This window comes from Arvicola amphibius, chromosome 10 (genome assembly GCF_903992535.2).
Source record: "Arvicola amphibius chromosome 10, mArvAmp1.2, whole genome shotgun sequence".
Lineage (NCBI taxonomy): Eukaryota > Metazoa > Chordata > Mammalia > Rodentia > Cricetidae > Arvicola > Arvicola amphibius.
The window spans coordinates 71283191-71304327 of NC_052056.1; the positions used below are offsets into that span (position 1 = coordinate 71283191).

The following is a 21137-nucleotide window of genomic DNA, read 5'->3' on the forward strand; positions in this document are numbered from 1 at the left end:
GCTAAGTAGTCCTCTGAGAAGCGTGACCTCACACACCCTGCAGCAGGTAGCTAGGCAGGCAGTAGCCATTTACATCCTTGCTGGAAAGAACAGCCCTTATTGTACAGTATCTTTGTTAGGGTTCGTCCTACTTCGGGGGGGGGGGTGCACTCTGAAGCAGTTTAGCATCTGGGTAAGACAGAAAGGGCAAACTTAGCTTTTTGTACTCAGGAGTGTGGAGCCACTGTGGATAATTCACTTTCAATTTGAAAAATCTTATTTCTTTGCCCTCTCAGAATCCATGTGGAATCTGTGGTGGGCTTCCAAATACAGCCCCAGCCACTTGTACTTGCTTCTTGAATTCAGGGGAAGCCGTTTGCATTGTCTTAGTCCATTTTCTGTTACTGTTAACAGAATAACTCGGACTGGGTAATTTATTAAGAATACGTAATTACATATGTGTAACTATGAATATGCGTATCTCTAGTTTATAAAGTTATTTTGGTTATTGGTTTTGGAAATTGAGAAGTATTTGGTGAAGCCCTCATGCAAAGCCGAGGGAAAGGGAAGTAGATGGGAAGAGACGAGAGCAATAAGCTAGCTAGGTGCACTGAAGGGTGACCTTGTGGTTGCTCGTTCAACCCCTGGAGAACATTCTTCATTCATCCTTCCACGTGGAGCTCTCGCGATCAAGACCCCACCATTCATCGCCATTACATGGGGAGACGGTCTGAGTTTCAGGGGGGACAAAACAAGCCCAAACCATCACTGGGTACCCTGTACTGAGACACTATTATGGAGACCGGCCCTTCCTGATTGGTTGCTGGGAAAGGCTGGGAGCAGGCAGATAACAGTGAGCACAGAGTCTGTGTTGTTAGTCTTTCCCCGGAGGGCCGCTTAGTTACTGTATTCCTTTAATTCCCCTAAACCTGAATGCTTCCTATTCAGAACTAATATTTAGAATTACTTGAAAAAGACTTCAAAAATCATACTTAATTTGAAAAGATGATTCTGAATAAGAAATATATTGTAGCCAGGTGGTGGCAGCGGCATATGCTTTTAATCATCCGAGCACTCGGGAGGCAGAGGCAGGTAAAGCTCTGAGCTCCAGGCTAGCCTGGCCTATAGAGTGGGACAGGACAACCGGGGCTACACAGAGAAACCCTGTCTCAGAGAAAGAAAGGAAAGAAGAAATGTATTACCGCAGCCATTTGAAGCCTTTGAGAAATGATTCTTTGGAGAAGTCTCACTAGGCACACGAGGCTAGCCTAAGTGCTGGGTGAATGGCTCTCACAGGCTTGCTTTGTTTTCAGACAAAAGGTTGCACCCAGGTGTGGCCGTTGTCCTTGACCTTGAGTTCCAGGTGCTGGCCTGTCTCTGAAAGGGTCCTTTATTGACTGCTGTCCTCTCTCTCCCTCCCTGGCTCCTCTTCTGATTTCAGTGGTGCTTCACGCTCCACCTCCCACCAAGATCAAGCGGGAGCTGCATAGCCCCTCCTCTGAGTTGTCATCCTGTAGCCACGAGCAGGCTCTTGGTGCTAACTTTGGAGAAAAGTGCCTCTACAACTATTGGTAAGTGGAGGTGAGGGAAGGTCGGGTGGGGCTGGGCGGGCGGGGCAGGGAGAGCTGCTCAGAGAGGCTCTGTGAGCAGAGTTCCAGGTATTGTCTAGCATGCCTTGGGGCAGAGCACGCCTGCCTTGCAGAGTAATCTAGGTGTAGCCCGTCCACATCATACGCTATCCACGAAAAGCAAAACTTTCATTAAAAAGCCGTGGCTCCACAGGGAACCAAGACCAGCTAGGGAAAGAGCCTGGGATCCTGGGCCATTTGATCTGTGAGGCAGGTAATCTACACTTCTTCCTGTCTATCATATGTTAATGTGAACTTTAAGCACCAAGGAAATAATCTTCAAATCAGAATAAACAAAAAAGCCCCCACGCTTGTGCCCTTTACTTAAGAATATCCAGGCCCTAGGAATGAGGCTTTAATTTTAATCGTTCTTTGCACTCAGAGGGTAAACACAGATCTGCCTGGAACCCAAGAAGGCTTGTTTAATTCAAGTGCTGTTACCTTCCACAAAGATTTTGACCAGTTCCTAGGAACCCTGGGGTATTTTGGAGAGGGACTGGAGAAGGCCCATAAGTTCCAGCCTCATCCATCCACCCCTGCACACGCACACACAGAGAATTCTTTTAGAAGGAGGGGAAAAGGAAACCGGAAGCAGAGGCTAAAATTATCTTTGAGAAAAATCACTAGAAGTGTTAAACGCGTCCTTTGACGCAGTGCAGCTTGTCACATTTCAGAGGTACAAATATTCCCCCAGGGCTGGAGCGATTTAAGTATGTTAATGATGTCATTTCCTGGCAACAATGGGCTGCAAACTGGTGTTCTGCTGGACCTGGTTACCATGCAAATGCTTCACTGCAGCTTAACGGATCCTTCTCTTTCTTTTTACAGTGCCTACGATAGGAAGCCTCCCTCTGGGTTCAAGCCATTAACCCCTCCCACCACTCCTATGTCGCCCACCCATCAGAGTTCCCTTTTTGCCCCACCTCAGGCAACCCTGCCCACCTCAGCTCTTGCCCCTGGAGCTGGCCCAGTTCAAGGGGTGGGTCCCGCCCCCACCCCTCACTCCCTTCCAGAACCTGGGTCACAGCAGCAAACATTCGTGGTCCCCCGGCCACCACATCAGCCCCTGCAAATGCCAAAGATGATGCCAGAAAGCCAGTATCCATCAGAACAGAGGTGGGTACTGCTCTGGACTGACTGCCCTTGGTTCCTTCTCCCGGGAGTTCCTTTGCTCATCAGGAGAGAAGCCGTTAGTCGCGGTGGCCAGTTACCCGTACAGTGACCTCTCCACTGAGGCCGCAGTGAAGTAAGACTGCCGGTCCACGTTGGGTGTGGGCTGGTTATGGACCACCGTGTTCCAGAGGTACTCAGATGGTTTATAGGATCGCAGTAGCGTCCTTTGGAAGCTCGTCCACACACCTCCAGCCGCAAAGGAGGATGGCTTGCCCTGGGTGCACAGTCACTTGGCCGCTACCCCCGAGTTTCTGCCTGAGCTGAACCTCAGTTCATGCTACTCTTAACTGCGGTATTATCATTCTGTTTGCATCTGGGGAAGTTCTTGAGTTCTAGGAGGCATTATTTATTATTCCTCAGATTTTAGCTTATTTCTGCAATCAACGGTTAGTGATAATATCTGCTTTTAGGGTACAAATTTCCTGGTTTCCTCCTAGGTAGTTTTATGTTTGCGTTGGAGGAAATTGTCTCTAGAATTCCTCATTCATCAAAAATAAAGGTAGAAAAGGGAGCCTGGCTTTCTGAGTTCGTTGTCTGTGGCAGTGATTCCCGGCCTTCCTAACGCTGTGACCCTTTAATACGGTTCCTCGTGTTGTGGTGACCCCCAAACATAAGATTATTTTTGTTGCTACTTCATAACTGTAATTGTGTTATTGTTATAAATCGTAATGTAAATATCTGATATGCAACCCCTGTGAAAGGGTCATTTTGACACACATGCACACACCTGTCGTGACCCACAGTTGAGAGCTGCCGCTCGGTGGGATCTAGAAATTTGGCTGGTTGTAGACTAATGCATGTCAGACATTTTTCACCTGTGTTGGGTGAGATAACTCGATCATCACAAATGAGTGGTGTCACCAAGGCCTGCGAAGTGGAGAGCACTGTTCATGTCTGTCACACATGTGTTCATGTCTGTCACACATGTGTTCATGTCTGTCACACATGTGTGGGTTGGATCAGGGACACGGAGAAAGGAGGGTGTGGGTGGTTCAGCCCAGTGTCTGTTCGGAAGTTACTCAGTTGGTTATGGCCCTGCCCCCACTGACTCTGACCTACTTGATAGAGCTGGTTGGTGGTCATCCCGTGGTCAAGCCAAGAGCCCCAATGAGCATTTGTGCTGTATAGCCTCCCCCCCCCCCCCCACGCCATGATCACCAAGCAGGGATAGGGTGAGACGTGCGATAGGGCAGACGTGCTGGTTCCTGAACTCCCGCTGCGGCAGAAGCCCATCTGAGAGAGAGCAGCCTCTGCAGTTGCCATATATTCATAACCTCGTTTTTGTGGTATTTTTATGGAAAATGGATTTTTGGGTCAAAAGTAGTTGGATGTTTCCATTTTTATTTTACTGGTTTGGGTGTTGTGTTGTTAAACGGCATCTCATTGATTTCCAATGCAGGAGTTACTAATGGGGGCGGGGGCGGGGGCGGGGTTGTAGTGATTCTGTCTGGTGTTAGAAATGCCTAGCAAATGTGGGCAAAGGGAAATTGCCTTGTTCAATCTGTTCGGCCTGCACTTTCCTCTCGGCCCTTGTTTCTTATCCTCTATGAATTGATCGCAGAGCTGAGGGAGAGCTATCTCTCTGGAGTCTCTGTTGTCACAATGGCCGACTGAGAAGCCCAAGTCCCTGGGACTTGTGACTGCCTGCCCTCGGGTCTGGAGGGCAGTCACGGAGGTATCTCTTTTCCACGATGACTCTTGTGTGAAGTGGCCTATCTGTCCTGAACTTCCTGCTGTTTACCCTTGGCCTGTAGTGATGATGGTCCTAAAACCAGAAGACCTCATGGAGGTGACGGAGACGTGAGGAAACTGGGGTGAAAGGTGAAGTAGTGTGTAAGCTTCTACAGCAACAAAATGAAAGCCTTGCTCTCCCGCGCTCTGGCCTCCCACAGAGCGGTGCAGTCTCAGGCTGAGTGCACACTGGAGGCTCTAGGAATGAGGAGGTGAAGGGGAAATGCAGATTCTTGCAGGGAGGGGTCGCTCAGTCTGAAAGTACTTGCTGCCACAAAAGCACAAGCACCCGAGTTGGATTCTCAGACCCCATGTGAAAAAGCCAGGGATGCTGTTCCCTGCTTATAATCCTCCTGCTGGGGACAAGCAGATCCCTGGGACGTGCTAGCCAGCCTGTGTAGCCTGCTCAGTGAGGTCCAGGTCCAGTCAGATACCCTGCTGGGGGTGGGGGAGGGGCGGGAACACCTGAGGGATGACCCTGAAGTTGACCTTCTGTTTCCCCACCACCACCACCTTGTACGTGCCCGTGCGCGCTCAGGTACACACAAAAACAGATGCCTTGTTCTTCCACCCCTGGGACTGCGTTGACCGATCTTGGCCATGACTTTCATGTCACTGTCACACTTTGATAAAACATGAAGACCGCGCTCTCCTACCTCACCTCAGCCCGCCATGCCTTGCTTAAGTGTAGTCTTTTTGTATGCTGAAGCGAACACAGCTCTGTTGTTGCTGCTGCTGCTGCTGTTTTAATTTTACACAGGGACAGCAAAGCATGAAATGCCATTTGCCTTGCTTTTCTGATTGTTTCTGAGTTGCAAGGACCCCACTAACAGCTGAGTGATCTCAGTGAGACCATTTTATCCCTCAGCTTTGTTCCTCTCATAAGTGGCAGTGTCTTTGGAGTCCGTGCGTTATCTAGTCTCAGTCCATAGGACAAGATGTGTTTGCTTTGTTCGTGATGCACCTGGTCTGTCCAGGTGATGAGTCTGTGTCCTTTTCCATAAACTGCCTCCTAATTGCCCCCCAGTATGTTTGCTGAGAGTCTAGGTCATTTGCTGTGGTCGTGCTCTGAACAGCTAAAACACAATATAGTCAAATTACATTCTTAATGCTCCGTATAATCTGCCTATATAGTTCTTCACAATGCAGTTTATTTTTAGAAAATAAATACCGTATTTGCAAGCTGTGATTTATATTGGTGGTTCCTCCCACGTGGCGTGGGAGGGAATCTTCATGTATTTGGCGAGCTCCAGCAGATTTCCATCTTCTGCTCCTTGGAGCTGTGTTTGCCCTTCAGCCAGATGAGTCTTGATGGTCAGAAGTGCTGAGAGGGTAGACGCTGTGTTCTACCCACAGCGTGGCTGCGTGTGTTTCTGTCTTTCCTTGTATCCCATCTCACTGGAGCTCCACTTGAAGAAAGCCTCACAATTTAGTTGCAGAGGCTTCACCGAAAACATTGCTCCCTGTAAGAATTTTGAAATGCCATGCGGTCTCCTACACTTGACATCAGGAAAAGCAAGAAACTCAAGACAAAATTTAAGAAAATGTTCCTGAGGTGGGGGGGGGGGAACAAAAACAAAAGTGCTTTTGAGTAGCGCAAAAGAGCATCCGTACTGTGGGGCTAGGGTGTTCAGTCTCTGTCTATAGAGCCTAGGCTCCAGGAGGTCAGCCATGTTGATTCAGCACAGCCATGTTGGTCAGTACCTTTTGGAAGAGGACCATCCTAACCTGCTGAGAGCAGTGTCCTGCTGTGGAATCCAGGCCTAAAGCCTGGGTTGAGCTGTTTTCTCAAACCTGACTTCCATCCCTGCAGCCTGCCTCTCACCATTGCCCCTCAGATCTTGTGTAGTTACAGGAGAGGTTGTCTAGAGTCACGCGTGTGACCGGGCCTGGGGTGTAGAGCACAGTATCCTCACCACATGGCTGCCTAACAGCACACTGTGTGTGGCAGCATGGGCTCACTTCGGCGACTGAAACCAAGTGTCTTGGATTCTTTTTTTGTTTTGTTTTGTTTTGAGACAGGGTTTCTCTGTGTATGTAGCCCTGGCTGCCCTACAACTCAGAGATTCGCCTGCCTCTGCCTCCGGAGTACTGGGATCAAAGGCAAGGCGTAGTTCTATTTTGTTGTGTTTCTTGAATTGTTATTGAAACCTTCACTGACAAACTGAATACCTTTCTCCTGGCAGCTGAAGGAGAGGGTGTTCTGACTCCTAAAGCTAGTTTCCAGCATTTCGCGGCTTATTTTCTTTTTTTCTTGTTACCATTGTCAAGCTAAAGGAAACTTCCTTCCACCCCTCATGAAAAGTTAATGGAATCAGTGCTAAAATTTGTCAATGCCTTTAATAATGTACATTGCACTGATTTATATGAAATGACCCTTGCATTATGTGGCAAACCCAGTTTATCTTTCTTTTTTTATGTTTGTATTTCTGAGCTTGTGTGGCGCAGCATGTGTATGGAGGTCAGATACCATCTTGCGAAAGTCCATTGGCTCCTTCCACTGTGGGTTTTAAGGGATAACTCAAGTTGTAAGGCTTGGTACAAGCTCCTTGCAGGCTGAGCCCTCCCTGGTCTATAGTCAATCATGCAGTTGCTGAACTTGGCTTCTCGTGTGTTTAGGGCCTTTGCATCTAATTTGTGATTGAGAATAAGGTGGTTTTTCATTCTCGCAGGGGCTTTGTTAGGCTTAGCACTGAAGCTGTGCTCATCAAATGAGTTAAAGGATGCCTTTATATTGGACTATTTCATGTAAAATCTGAATTATTATTTGAAGTTGTTTCAAGAATTTACTAGTAAACTTATTCTTGACATTCTTGTTGTGGCTAGCACTTAAATTTTTTTTATCTTTTAGAGTTTTGCTTTAAATTTCTATGTAGTTTAATCTGTTAAGTGTTTTCTGACCAACAAACCTCTCCACCGACGCAATAATCTCAATCAGACCAAACTAAAAGATGCCCAGGTTTAATGGATACTAACACTCCCGAGTGGCCCCCCAGGAAAAGACGGAGTGAGGGGGAGGAGAACTGGAATGACCAGACCACTGGAGAGGGAAAAGGGGAGACCACGTGCTCATTCTCTGGGGGGCTGTTAAAATAGCCTGTGGGAGTGGTCTTGACCCTCCCATGGGAGGGGGCTTTGACATGGAACTTTCCACTCCACATTCCAAAATGGATGCCAGGGGGCTGGGGTGAAGCCCCCAGCTAAACATAATCTAATAAAAACTTTAAGATATTTGCCCGTTTATGTGTTTTAAAATTAATTAGCATAGAGTTGTCCATAAAAAATCGGATTTTCTGTCTTTTTGACTTAGAATTTTTGAAGCTGTGACAGAGCCTGCTGGCTTCTCAGCAGAAACATCTCACGAGTCCAGTGTCATCTGTTTGTCTTAGTTTCTCTCTTTCTGGTGTCTGTTCTGTCTTCTGTAAATGTGTCCCCAGTTGCACAGTTGGCTGCCTCAGTCCTAATTCTTTACACTAACCCTCCTTTAGATACTTTGCCTGAGTTGTGGGGTTTTGTCGTTTCAAGGGTTTGCTGTTATAGCTTTTAACTTTAAACCTTTGTGCAACTTTATTCTTAGTTTCTAAAGCTGCATTTCTCTGGTGCGTTGGCTAGTGTGGTTTGTATTTAGATGTCACTAATGGGGTGTTGAAAACCGTTACAGGAACTGCTTAGGTGAGGCAAGAGAGAGAACTATGTTCAGAGTACCTGCTGCTCTTGCCCATGGCCAGAGGGCAGGTCCCAGCTCTCACATCAGGCCGCTTAGACTTGCTTGCAACTCCAGCTCCAGGGGATCTGATGCCCTCCTATGGCCTTCAAGGGCACAGACACACACACATAAAAATATTAAAATACATCTTTAAAAAACAAAAACTGAAGCCGGGCGGTGGTGGCGCACACCTTTAATCCCAGCACTCGGGAGGCAGAGGCAGGTGGATCTCTGTGAGTTTGAGGCCAGACTGGTCTACAAGAGCTAGTTCCAGGACAGGCTCCAAAACTATAGAGAAACCCTGTCTGGGTGGGGCAGGGGCGGGGAACCAATAACAACAAAACAATTTTAGGCTTGTAGCTCTGGAGTTAGGTAGACTGAGAGGCCTGGAGTTGAACCCCGATTCTGCTACTTGGGTGATTACAGCAGTGTTTCCCCTGTGCTGTGTTCCCACAGGCTCTGTTCCGGTGCCTGGCTGATTTTACTTGCCCCCCCCCCTTTCAGATTTAGGGGATGGGGAGTGGTTGTGGAACCGCAGAGCCCATAGAGTCAGACCTCTCCTTCTACCGTGTGAGTCCTGGGGAACAAACTCAGATGGTCACGCTTGGGAGATGTCTTTATTGCTGAGATAACCATCTCGCAGGCTTATAAACTTTTTAAATGTCGCTTTGGGGCCCCGCAAGATGTCACAACAGGTAAATGTGTGCTGCACAGCCTGACAACCTGAGCCTGGATCCCTGGAACCTACGTGAAAGAAAGGTGGGAGGAGAGAAGTAGGTCCTGATATTTGACCTCTGACCTCTGCTGCCATGACCCTACCCCATCATACACACCCATGTAATAACAAATATCTTTTTTTTAAATATGACATTACTATAAATATACTTTTAACAAAAGGATTCTTTCCTCCAGTGTGGATACCACAAACGTAGAGACTTCAGTTGCTGTATTTTTACAGCTTTTGCATTGCGAAGTCTTTCTCCCTGCCCTTTGAGACTTGGAGTTAATGCCTGGGTGTGGGAACCCTTGCCCTTGCAGCTCGCCAAATCTGCCTCACTTTTCTTCTCAGGTGGGCATAAATGGAGTCTCTCAAAACTAAAACCCAGCCTTCTGTCCCTCTAAAGGGGATATCATGGACAGTTCATGGGCCTAACTTTGATCGGTGTGTGTGTCCATCCCCTGACCCTATGAGGCCTTGGTATTTGCATAGCTTGGAATGCCTAGATGTCGGCTAGGCGCCTGAAGGTTGCGTGTATTGAGAACTTAGTGTGCTCTGCCCAATAACATGCGTTATCTTAGGTGCTCTTTACAGCAGACCTTTGGGGCAGGTGTCCTGCCCACCCTTATCCCGCTGCCGAGAAGAAAATGAAGGCTCAGGGCCGTTATGTAACTTGCCCATAGTCATGCGGGGAGCCAGTGGTGGAGACTGGCTTTGAGCTCAGTGTGTTCTGGCCTCACCGCCAGGCTCTCGCTTGCCTCTGCTGCTTCTCTGTTTCCCATCATGTTCTCTTAGCCATTACCAGTGAGATGTAAGCGTGTGGCGTGGTTCTTGTGGAATCTCACCCGTCATCTCGGGGGTGATGTGACCTCTGAACTGCCCATCCCCCCCCACCCCCGTTTCACCTGCCCGCCATAGACACTCAGTGCCCTGCATTGAAGCTGTACTTTTCCTTCTCTTGCCATTGTGTTTACTCTGTGTGCTGGCAGCTGAGACCAAAAAGGAAATGCAGAAAGAAAACCTAACAGTTTTCATAACGTAAACCAAATGTTGGTGGTGTGGGCGTGCTCTTGAGAAGGAAGGCGCTATATAAATCTGACAAATAAATAAATAATTTGGCCTTTAAATAAACTGGCACTCAGAAGCCTTGCGCGGGAGTATGCTCACCCAGTATGTCGTCGTCGTCCGTCCGTCCCCCCCGTCCCCCCCGTCCCCCCCCCCCGGGTGAGCCGCACTGGGGTCACGGGTAGGGTAGGAGGAGGAGAGGCTGGTGTGATCGGGATGCTGCTCCTTTGGGGATGATCCCAGCAGCATCTTTGTCGTGACTGTTTTATGTGGACCACACGTTCTTAGATCACACGTTCTTAGATGTTTCAAAAAGATCGCTGGGGCGGGGTGGGGGGGGTGAGGTTCAGATGAAGGCCAATGAGTAAAGTTCACAGGATGTGTTTTGAGGATGAGGACTGAATTACTTTATTAATCTCTGAGAATAGCAGTTACAGCTGCAAGCTCCCAGCCAATCTTTTTTCAGATACGTTGGTCTTGTGACCTGCCCCAGGCATCCTTTTCCACCCCCCTACCCCCCTTTTCTGGAAACACGCAGTGTGGAGCAGTTCTGGTGAAAGACTGCCCTGTCTTTGAGATCTGTCCAGGCCTTGGCTTCCTAAATCCTAGAACTCAGCTGGGGGAGGGAACAGTTGCTGAATAGGGCCCATGGAAGCATCCTTTCCTAAGGAGGCCATTCCAGGCCAGCTCTAGAGTTACATTCTGGAAGGCGAGAAGGTGAGGATAAGCGGAAGCAGGACCGCTGGTCCCGCCAGCTGCCAAGGCTCTGGTTACAGACCTGAGTGGTGTGGGCCATCTTGGAGCCATCAGACGAACTGACTTGTGGGGGTCACCTCTGGAGGGGCTGTTCCTGCTGCTGTTCTTCCAAGTAACAAAGGGTTTGGACAGCTAATAAGAATAAAGCCTCTGTGTGAGGGTGTCAGATCTTGGGGGTAGAGACAGTTGTTAGCTGCCTTCACACAGACGTACATGTAGGCAAAATACCAGTGCAAATGAAATAAAAGTAAAATAAATTACATGAGAAAAGGATAAAGCCTCTGCAATAACTTTGTGCTGTTTTGAAAGACCCCAGTGCAGGTTTTGAGCTGCTGACTGAGGCTGTATTTAAATGACAGGAACTTTAGAACTCGGGTTTCTGCTGAAATAGTACAGCTGGGCCCACCGAACCTCACCATGGCGGGGTGTTGAGAGTCTGGCAGGGTGTTGAGAGTGTTGGCTTTTCTGTCTGGGAAGGCAGAAGAACATACATGTGCTTAAGGATCACATTCTAACGTGTTGGTTTTTATGGTGCTTGCGGGGGGGAGGGGGTAGTAGGAACTCGTCCAAGAGCAGTCCCGTGCTGTGCACTGATCTCGGGGCTTTATCTGTGCCCAGATCTCTAAGGTTAAGGGTTTAAGTCTTGTTGCTCTAGAAATCTGTTAGCCACCTGTTGACACAGAGTGATTCAAATCTAAGTCCACTTGTTTGATTACATCTATTAACAAGAACCATGTCTTTTGTTTTCTTAATCTTAGCAATTCTGACTGGGGTAAGATAGAATCTTAAAATAGTTTAGTTTGGCTTGCGTTTCCCTGATGGCTAAGGGAGGCCAACGTTTTAAAATGTCTTTCTTAGCCGCACATGTTCTTTTTCTAGCCCATGATTTAATAGGATCTTTTGTTTTCTTGGTGTTTAGCTTTAGTGTTTAATTCTTTGTATATTCTAGATACTAATCCTTTGTCAGCGGTAACCTAGCAAAGACGACTCCCCCCATTTGATGGCCTCTTCCGTCATCAACAGCTTCCTGCAATACAGAAGTTTGAATTTCATGGAGTCCCGATTGATTGATGGTTTTGGCTCCTATTTAGGAAGTCCCTACCTAAGGCTGTATCCTGAAGTGTACTCCCTACTTTTTTCTTCTAGAAGTTTGAGAGTTTTGGGCCTGACGTTGAGATCCATTTGAAGTTGACAGTGTGCAGGGTGAGTGGCAAGGATGAAGCTTCATTCTCCGTGTAGCTGCCTAGTTTGACTAGCACCACTCTATTTGTTGAAAACAACAGGAACGAGAACTTACTTTTGGGTCCGTGGTGTTAGCTTCTATTCTAGTGGCTTGCAGTTTCTGCTTACAGTGTGTCTGACTTGAAATCAGCGGTGTTTTCATTGTTCAGGGTTGTTTGGGCCGTTTGGGTTTTTATTGTTTCCCTATGAATTTTAAGATTTATTTTTCAGTATCTGAAAAGTTTTGAGTTGGAATTTTGATGGGGATCACTTTGAATCTTTAAATTGCTTTTGCTAGGATGGCCATTTTCACAATATCAACCCTACCAATCCATGTGCCTAGGCGGTCTCTCCATCTTCTGGTGGCTTCTTCAGTTTCTTTCTTCCGTATTTTAAATTTTTCATAGTATAGGTCTTTCACTTCCTTGGTTAGTCTGATCCCAAGGTAATTTTTGTTTTTAGTCAAAAAATGTTTATTATATTTATTTATTACTGTGTGAGTGTGTACACCACACAGCATGTGTGTGATCAGAGAAAAGCTTATAGGAATCAGTTCACTTCTTGTACCATGTGGGTCTCAGGGACCAAATCCTTGTGGCAAGTGCCTTTCCCATTGAAACATCTCACTAGCCTGCTTGGTCTTTTTTCTCCCCCTCCCCCCTCCCTTTTTCTCCCCTCCCCTCCTTTCCTCTGTGAACAGGGTAGAGGCCAGAAAAAGGTATCCAGTCTTCTGGAGCTGGAGTAGGAGCAGTTGAGGATTGCCCAGTAGGGTTCAGAAACTTATTGGAGTCCTCTGGAATAGGAGCGAGTGCTCCAAGCCCTCTCTCTGGCCCCCTTTTATGATCACTAATAAACTTTTTATTTATGGTCATTACTATTTCATGACTGATTTTCCCGTCTGCCTCATGCACTCAGTGACTTACCCACTCTTCTGCTGTAAAGAGACACCATGACCAAGGCAACTCTTAACAAAGCGAGGCGTTTAATTGGGGGCTTGCTTACAGTGTCAGAGTTCATTATCATTGTGGCTAGGAGCGAGGCTGGGAGCACGGCGGCAGGCAGGCAAGCATGGTGCTGGCATCTGTGGGAGAGAAGAGACTCTGGGCTTAGCTGGGCTTTGGAGACCTCAGAGCCCACCTCCAGTGATAAACACTACCAACAAGGCCTCACCTCCTGATCCTTGTAAGCCTTCAAGTAGTGCTACTCCCTAGTGACTAAGCATTCAAATAAATGAGCCTATGAGGGCCATTCTCATTCAAACCACCATGCTGAGATGCTGATCTTCAGTTAGCTTTTGAAAGATATGGTGATACTCACCTGTAATCCCTGTCTTCAGAAGGCTGGGGCAGGAGGGTCTGGTGTCATCCTGAGACTCAGGCAAACAAACAGATAAAATAAAAGTAAGAGTCCTGTTGACATTGCTGTGTTCCCAGTTTTACTCTTGATTTTGTTTCTGGCATTTTCTGACTATCGCAGGTGACTTTTTTTCACTTCCCACTTTTGTGTTTTACTTTTGATTTCATGTCCATGTTTATCTTGATGGTTTCTGATGTTAACATAACTTCTGTCACGCCCGGATTGTGTAAGTCCTCGTATATATTTACTTCATAGTATGAAATCTTTTAGCAATACGATGCTTTAGACTGTAGTATAAAATGGAACCTAGCCTTACAGATTTGAAATGCTTAATTTGACAGGTACTAAAAGTATATTTTGCAATATTCTTGACAGTTCTTGATTTTTTTAAAAAAAAATTCAGTTTCTTTGATCTACCAGTTGACTTTTCATTTCTTATATTGTAATTATGGAAGTTTTATGGTATGCACCCATACCAAGTAGGTCATTAGTTCTTTTCAAAATTCGTGGGCCAGCAAGATGGCTCAGCAATTAAAGGTACATGTTATATAAGCTCAGCATGCTCTAAGTTCAGTCTTCAGAACCTATGTAAATGCAGAAAGAGAGAATGACTCCATAGAGTGATCTTCGACGTTCACATGTGTGTCATGGCACACGTACCTACACGTGTCCATATACATAAACACATTAATAACGAACAACATGCCTTCCTAACTTAAAAATTAATTCATCTTTTTAAACCAGATGTGTGGCCAATCTCTAATGCTGAATCATAGTAAGTATTCATTTTGTATTAAACAATACAACTTCTTCCTTTTTCCAGATTTCAGCGACAGCTGTCTGAACCCTGCCACCCCTTCCCTCCTCAGTCAGGAGTTCCTGGAGATAATCGCCCCAGCTACCACCGACAGATGTCGGAGCCTATTGTCCCCGCTGCTCCCCCACCCCTTCAGGGATTCAAGCAGGAATACCATGACCCTCTCTATGAACATGGGGTCCCTGGGATGCCTGGTCCTCCAGCACATGGGTTCCAGTCACCAATGGGAATCAAGCAGGAACCCCGAGATTACTGCGCCGATTCAGGTTAGCACAAACTCATTGTATTGGCTTCTGTATTCTCAAATTCATCTGTCTGATCAGTTTTGAGTCCGTTGTCTGCGATGCTTTAGGTAATCATTTAAGAATTGTCTTCAGGTGTTGGTGTGCAGCTCAGTCTGTAGAATACGTTATCCTGAATCCCATGCCCAGCACTACCAAAAACAAACAAACAAAAAACTGCCCTCAGAGAACTTAATGAATTAATTACTGGTATTCAGAAGTGTATGTATATACCTCTGAGTCAAGGCTGAGGATTGCTGGGTTCACACTTGGGTGATGCCCTGGACACAAGGACACAGTTTGTGTTTCCATACATTGTGGCTTTGTTGTCAGTACAGCAGCCCCAGGTAGAGGTCTGGCTGTGAGTGTCACTGCTGCTTGCCTAACAGCTTCAGCATGAAGAGGCTGTTTGACCTCTCTTCTCTGTGTCTTGTGGGCCAGGCCCATTGGGACCCCAGAGGAAAGCACACCTGGAACCTTGCAGGCTGAAGGTATAAAAACACGTTTCCCCCCTTTGCTGAAGTGATCCCCATCTTTCCTGGCTGTTATGCGCTTCTGCCTTTCACTGTGGACTTTCCTTAAGCCCCTTTGGAAGGTTGGAGCAATCTGAAGCTGAATGGCCCCTGTGGGTAGATAGAGTAGGGTATAAAATCAGCTCTTGGTCTCTGAGAGAACACATAGATTGCACCATTTGGGTAGAAACTCATTTGGGGGAATCGAGAAGGTAGGGTAAGGGAGAAACTTACCACATTATGATGGAAAAATAGCTGCTGGTAAAAGTCATGATGGTAACATTTATCCTTTTGGGCTAGCATTGATACACACACATAATCATTCATTTATTTTTATAGTATTTATTATATAATAAATGTTACATATATATACATATATGTGTGTGTGTGTGTATATATATATATATATATAAAATTGGAAGCTTAGTTTAGTTATGTGCTTATATCAGTGTATGTGAGTGCTTCCAAAGACCAGAAGCGTCAGATCCTTTGGAGCTAGAGTTGTGGGTGCTGGGAGTTGAAGCTCAGGTCCTCTGGAAGAGCAGTTTGTGCTCCTGACCATTGAGCCATCTCTCCAGCGCCCCTGTCCCCCCCTCCCCCATTGACAAATTTTTATCTGTCTCAATCAGCTTTTGGTCTCATCCCATTCCCTTGAAGAAAAGCAAGTATCACACCGGAAGCCTTGTCCCAATGTGCCCCCAGGTCACTCTCTTCTCGTGGGACTTGAAGAAGAGATCGCGCGAGTGTGGTTTAGTTTCAGCATAGCAGATCCAACATGGAGAAAACACGCTTGCCAAACTACAGAACCCCCACTGCCAGTTCTCATCCTGGCTTCAATGCTTTAGTGCCACTAATCCCTTCGGCCTTAAATACCCTCATCTCTGGCAGCAGAACTAGCTGTGAGCATCAGTGGCCAAAGGAGCAGACTGGGAGAGGTCTAAAGCGATCATCTTCCCGCACCCCATCCTAAAGCCCCTTTGAAAGTGGGCTTCTCGTGTTACCATTAGCTTTCTCGCCAGAGGAGTCGGTCACTGGTCTCTGAAATGAATGCGATGAGGACAAAGCTGTCTTCTTCCTCCTGTGAGGTCTGATGAGACAGTATTGCTTGCAGGTGTTGGGTTCTGGTGTTTACCATATTGTTTGTTAGCATGGTACCCTTCCACAGAACAAGGCCCCAAAGGCTTGCCCTTTGTCGTAGGTTGGTTCTTAGTTGCTGTAATAAAACACTCATGAAAAGCAGCTTGGTGGTGCAGGGAGTGGGGTTGAGGGTCAGGCATTCAGCTTAGGGATTACACTGTCCATCACCATTGAGGGATGCCAAAGCCAGAACTGCAGTAGAGGCCACGGGAACGCTGCTTACTGGATTGGTTTTTTTCTTCACGGCTTGCTTAGCTTGCTTTCTTACACTCTTCCAGGATGGTCTGCCTCGGATATGCACTTCCCACAGTGGGTCAGGCCCTCCCATATCAATCATTAATCAATAAAAGGCCCCACAGGCCAATCTGGCAGAGACAGTTGCTCAGTGGAGGGTCCCTCTTCCCGAGTACCTCTGATTTGGGTTAAGTTGGCAAGAGATAAAGAGCATGGCCCTGGAGCGTGGGTTTAAGGGCTTTGCTGCCCGGTGTGTCCTCTGCTGTTCTGTAGGGACAGTGAAGAATGTGTGCATCTCTGCTTCCCTTTCAGAAGTGCCTAACTGCCAGTCGTCCTACATGAGAGGAGGGTATTTCTCCAGCAACCATGAAGGTAAGGAGCCCGCTTTTGCCCGTTTACAGTTAATTTGTTTGGGGGCAGGGTCGTATGTGCCACCACACACGGGGAAGTTGGAGGATTTCCTCTTCCTCCTCTTCTTTTTTCTCCTTATAGTTTTTTTGGTAATGCATATGCTTAACTTAGAATTACTCTGTTTCCAAACTGAGCTTTGAGGTCAGTGGTTAGGCCTTCCGCAGCTCATGCGTCTGAGCGCTAAGTGATAGGAATCACAGTTCCTGTAGTTGTGAATGGCAGTGGCCCTCACTGTGCAGAGTTCCTAGGATAACACGAAGAAAAGGAGAACTTGGTTTCTATGTTTCCAGCTGTGTCAGCCTAAACTGGGCCCTTAGGTCTCAGGTCAGGAGGTTTTACATGGGTCCAAGTACATCTTGGGAAAGAATTGTAGGGTGCGTTTCTGCTTTTCCCTTAGTTTGGGTGGGTAGCACATCATCGTAATGCTGATGGAATGGATGATGTTTGAAAGGGAAGTCACAGCTCTTCAGGCCTTGAGAGGGCTGGAGAGAGAGCTGGCTGTTCTCAGGAAGGAATGGCAATAAATAGGACAGTTGCGAAGACTCTGCAGGGGTCTGCTCTGTACAAAACATGACGGCGCAGCAGAGGTGTTTTCTCATTGGGTAAACTAAGGACAGCTAGGAGGAAGAAAAGAAGTGATTTGCCTACAAGCATGAATCAATGTCTTGATGTTTATTGAATAAATGCACATTAAGGTTTAGCTGGTCTAGCCAGTTAGTGAGCTCTGGCTTTAGTTGGAGCCTTGTCTCCAGAAAATGAGGTGAAGGTGACAGACGATGTCTGACATTGACCTCTGACCTCCAGACGTAAGGTTTCAGACAACCACATACACAAAGGATGAGCGCTGGATGCTGTCTGTTCAGGTTCTAGTCCACGGTCCAGTCCCTTTAGAACTGACTAACTGGTCTGAGATACTTTTAATTAGGAGCAAGAGCGGTGGGCAGAGCTGGATCTGTGACCTTATCTTTCATAACACCAAGCTAATTGGACTAACAGTAACACAAAGCAGTCTAGATGCTGGGCGGGGGTGTAGCCTGGCTGGTAGAGGGCTGCCTACTAATCAAGAAGCTCTGTATGAGCCTGTGAGCACAGCACTTAGCCAGGCTCGGAGGCACAGACCTATAATCTTAGTACTCAGAAGGTGGAGGCAGGAGGGTCAGAAGTTCAAGGTCATCCTTGGCAAACACAGAGTAAGGGTTAGCAAAGGTGGCTCAGCGGTCAGAGGTGCTGCCAAGCCTCCCGACACGAGTTTGATCTTCAGGATCCACTTGGTGGAAGAAGTAGTTCTGGCATATTGTCCTCTGACGTAGTATGCCCTCTGATGTAATATGTAGAGTTTTTAGAAGATTCATAGATATCGTGTAGCACGTAGCCTCAAGGAAATGATCAGAAAGGAGCTGGAATCCGAGCGTTTCTAGAGAACCTTCCTTTGCTTTTCTGCTACTTTTGTTCACAGTACAAACCTTCATAGCTTATTCTTCTGTCAGCAATAAATATGGATTACACATGGTTTAGAGAACATACACTATAAGATACAGAATATAAAATTCAGATTTCGCTGTCCAAAAGAAGTCATGGACTTGCTTTTCTGTGCATACATCTATACAGAACTGCACAGATCATGCCAAGATTCCTTTTACCAAGTCTTTTAGTGGGAGTCATTCGTTCACTGCGTGTTTACCTTGTTCCCAACCCTTTCCTAAGCGGTTTACTTGCATGCAAGCCGTTTGATCGTCTAACAGTGCTGTAAGATGGATGTTGTTAACTGTGGAAACTCTTAAGAGTTCACAAGATTCACTCTAAATGATATGGCTTGGAAGGTGGTAGACCCAAAATTCTGAGACAAGCCCCTCGGGGCCCAGAACCCAACCTTCATCTCACTCCACATCTGTCCAGTGAAATCACCCAGATCCAGTATCCCTCAGCAGCTTCTTCCATGGTGGCTGCATAGTTCGTACTGTGTGAGGGTGCATTTGGCTATGACCTTCTTGTTAAATTTTAAATATTCACGGATACCTCAGCAAAATAATTATAAATGAACATTCATTTAATTAAATCTTTCCATGTTTCCTTGCTTACTTCTTGAAGCTAAATTCCTGACTCTTCTGGGTTAAAGGGCCAAGACATTTTTGGGATGTCTACTGCCAGGTTTCATGAAGGCCAGCATTTTGTTGTCTGTTTCCAGTGTGTAGTTGCCAACTTTTAAGTCTTAGGACTTGTTTGAAGAAGTAATTGGATGGGAATCTGGGAGGAGGGGGGCACAGTGTGGGAGGAGGATAATTGAGCTGTCAGAGCTGCAAGGACCATTTGCAGAATGCATAGCTCCTGCATGAATGGATGGCAATGGCAGATCAGTCCATTCATGTGTTGGGAAGGAGCCCTGTGGGGCCGAGAGAAAATTTCCAAGCTGAAAGGCCCGAGAGGTCTACACTGGGCTAGAAGTTACTCTTCTTGGCAGAGCGGTAGAGTCAGGACCTCCTTTCCAAGCGCGGAGATAGGGAAGTACTTTTCCATAGAGTGGATCTCCTGAAGTATGTTTCATTTCTGTCAAACACATCCATCCACATAAATACATTAGAGCTCTTGTCTCCCCCACACTGGTGGCACCAGCTTCCCTTAGAGCTTGGATAGACAAATTCCTGTCTTAGGATTCCTCTTGCTGTAGCCAAGCACACTGGCCAAAAAGCAAGTTGGGGAAGAAAGGGTTTATTTCATTTGGCTTACACTTCCTTCCACATTGCTGTTCATCACTGAAGGAACTCAAACAGGGCAGGATCCTGGAGGCAGGAGGTGATGCAGAGGCCGTGGAGGGGAATGCTTACTGGCTTCCTTCCTATACCTTGCTCTGGGTATAGGAAGCAAGGATCTCCAGCCTGGGCATAGCACCACCCACTATGGCCTCGGCCCTTCTCTGTGGATCACTGATTGAGAAGATGCCTTATAACTTGATCTCATGGAGGGATGTCCTCTACTGAAGCTCCTTCCTCTCTGATGACTCCAGCTTGTGTCAAGTTGACGTACAAAACCACCTAGTGTAGCTATTGAATCAAAAGCTCCAACATGGAGCCCAGAAGTCTCTCTTTTCGGTTTTGAAAACCACACTCAACCTCAGCTGTATCTTAGGCTCACCTGAGGGGGCTTTTAAAGTTTTGAAGTAAGACTTTATTCTAAGTGGTAAGACCCCCCAAATTCCAGGGTGAGATCCCATGTACCTGAGACTTGGACCACCCGCCTGTGGCATTTTAGATACTCAGAAAGCATTGGATGTTACTTACAAGTGACTAGTTGAAGCTGGGCTGTGGTGGTGCACACCTCTAACCCCAGCACTCAGGAGGCAGAGGCAGGCGGAGCTCTGTGAGTTCAGGTTAGCCTGGTCTACAGAGTGAGTCCATTTCAGCCAGGGCTACACAGAGAAACCCTGTCTGGGAAAAAAAAAAAAACAAAAAACAAAACCAAACTAACAAAATCAAGTGACCAGTTGACTAGGGGCTTCCCCCAGGCTAAGCAAGACCAGGGCCTCGTGTCCAGACCTGGGCGGGCAGGCTGTCTACTGGCCCACTGGCTGTGTAGACACAGCTGTGCAGGCTGCTTCCAGATCCCTCCCTGTTCCTGTCAAGGCGGTTGATGTTTGCACCGAGCACATGCGGAGAGAGCAGGGACGAGAGGGAGGCACACATTTTGTATAATTACAACATTTAGCAGAGAGCATGCTCTCAAGGGAAATATTTTTAGTAAGATTTTGGGTTGCTTACTACACATACAACCATCTTGTGAAGCCACCTCCGCCCTCCAACCTATTCCTTTGCCCAGCTGACCGCACACATTGGGAGGGGGGAGTAAATTTGAAAAAAGCCAGTGTTTTAAACTGCTCTTAAATTATCTTGGCCCAGTTTGTCTCTTCTTCCTTTGCTGTCCTGACCACAGATGCCTAGGAAACAGTTAATCAAAACAAGCGCTTCTGATTGGCATCTCTGATTGCTACGATAGCCAGCCTGCCTCGGGTACTCACCTGGAATCTTGTGTGATATTGCGAGTCTTTCATTTCCACTTCGCCCTTGAAGCAGGCTCTTCCTTCCTGCGCCTTTATTTGGGTGATTAGATGGTTCTGGCCACAACCGAAATAACTGCAGATGCGAGCTCAGCTGACTTTATTGCTCAGACCAGAAACCTCTTCCAGGTGTGCTAGAGGACCTCATGTGGCAATAACTAGAAACCACAGAATGTTCCCAAATGATGTTCCTTATAACAACAAGACTTGAGTGTCTGGTGGGGTTGTCGATGCGTTCTCTTTCCCTTAGAGGCACGTGTGACAGGTGTGACGGGCGTGTAAGCCGGAAAGCAGTTCACTGCCAATGGCTTTATAGCGAGACCATTTAAACAGCACCGGGGTAGCAAAACACATATGGAAGGTG

At 46.9% G+C, this 21137-nt stretch overlaps 1 protein-coding gene across 2 annotated transcripts in view; it reads left to right on the forward strand.

Annotated features, from left to right (window-relative positions):
* Etv5 (ETS variant transcription factor 5) overlaps window positions 1-21137 on the forward strand; it is a 63215-nt gene that overhangs the window by 26814 nt on the left and 15264 nt on the right. For both annotated transcript variants that reach the window (XM_038345264.1, XM_038345265.1), the window contains 4 exons: window positions 1421-1550; window positions 2436-2723; window positions 14157-14416; window positions 16627-16686. In XM_038345264.1, the coding sequence (XP_038201192.1) occupies window positions 1421-1550; window positions 2436-2723; window positions 14157-14416; window positions 16627-16686 (738 nt within the window). The remainder of the gene's footprint in view (window positions 1-1420; window positions 1551-2435; window positions 2724-14156; window positions 14417-16626; window positions 16687-21137) is intronic.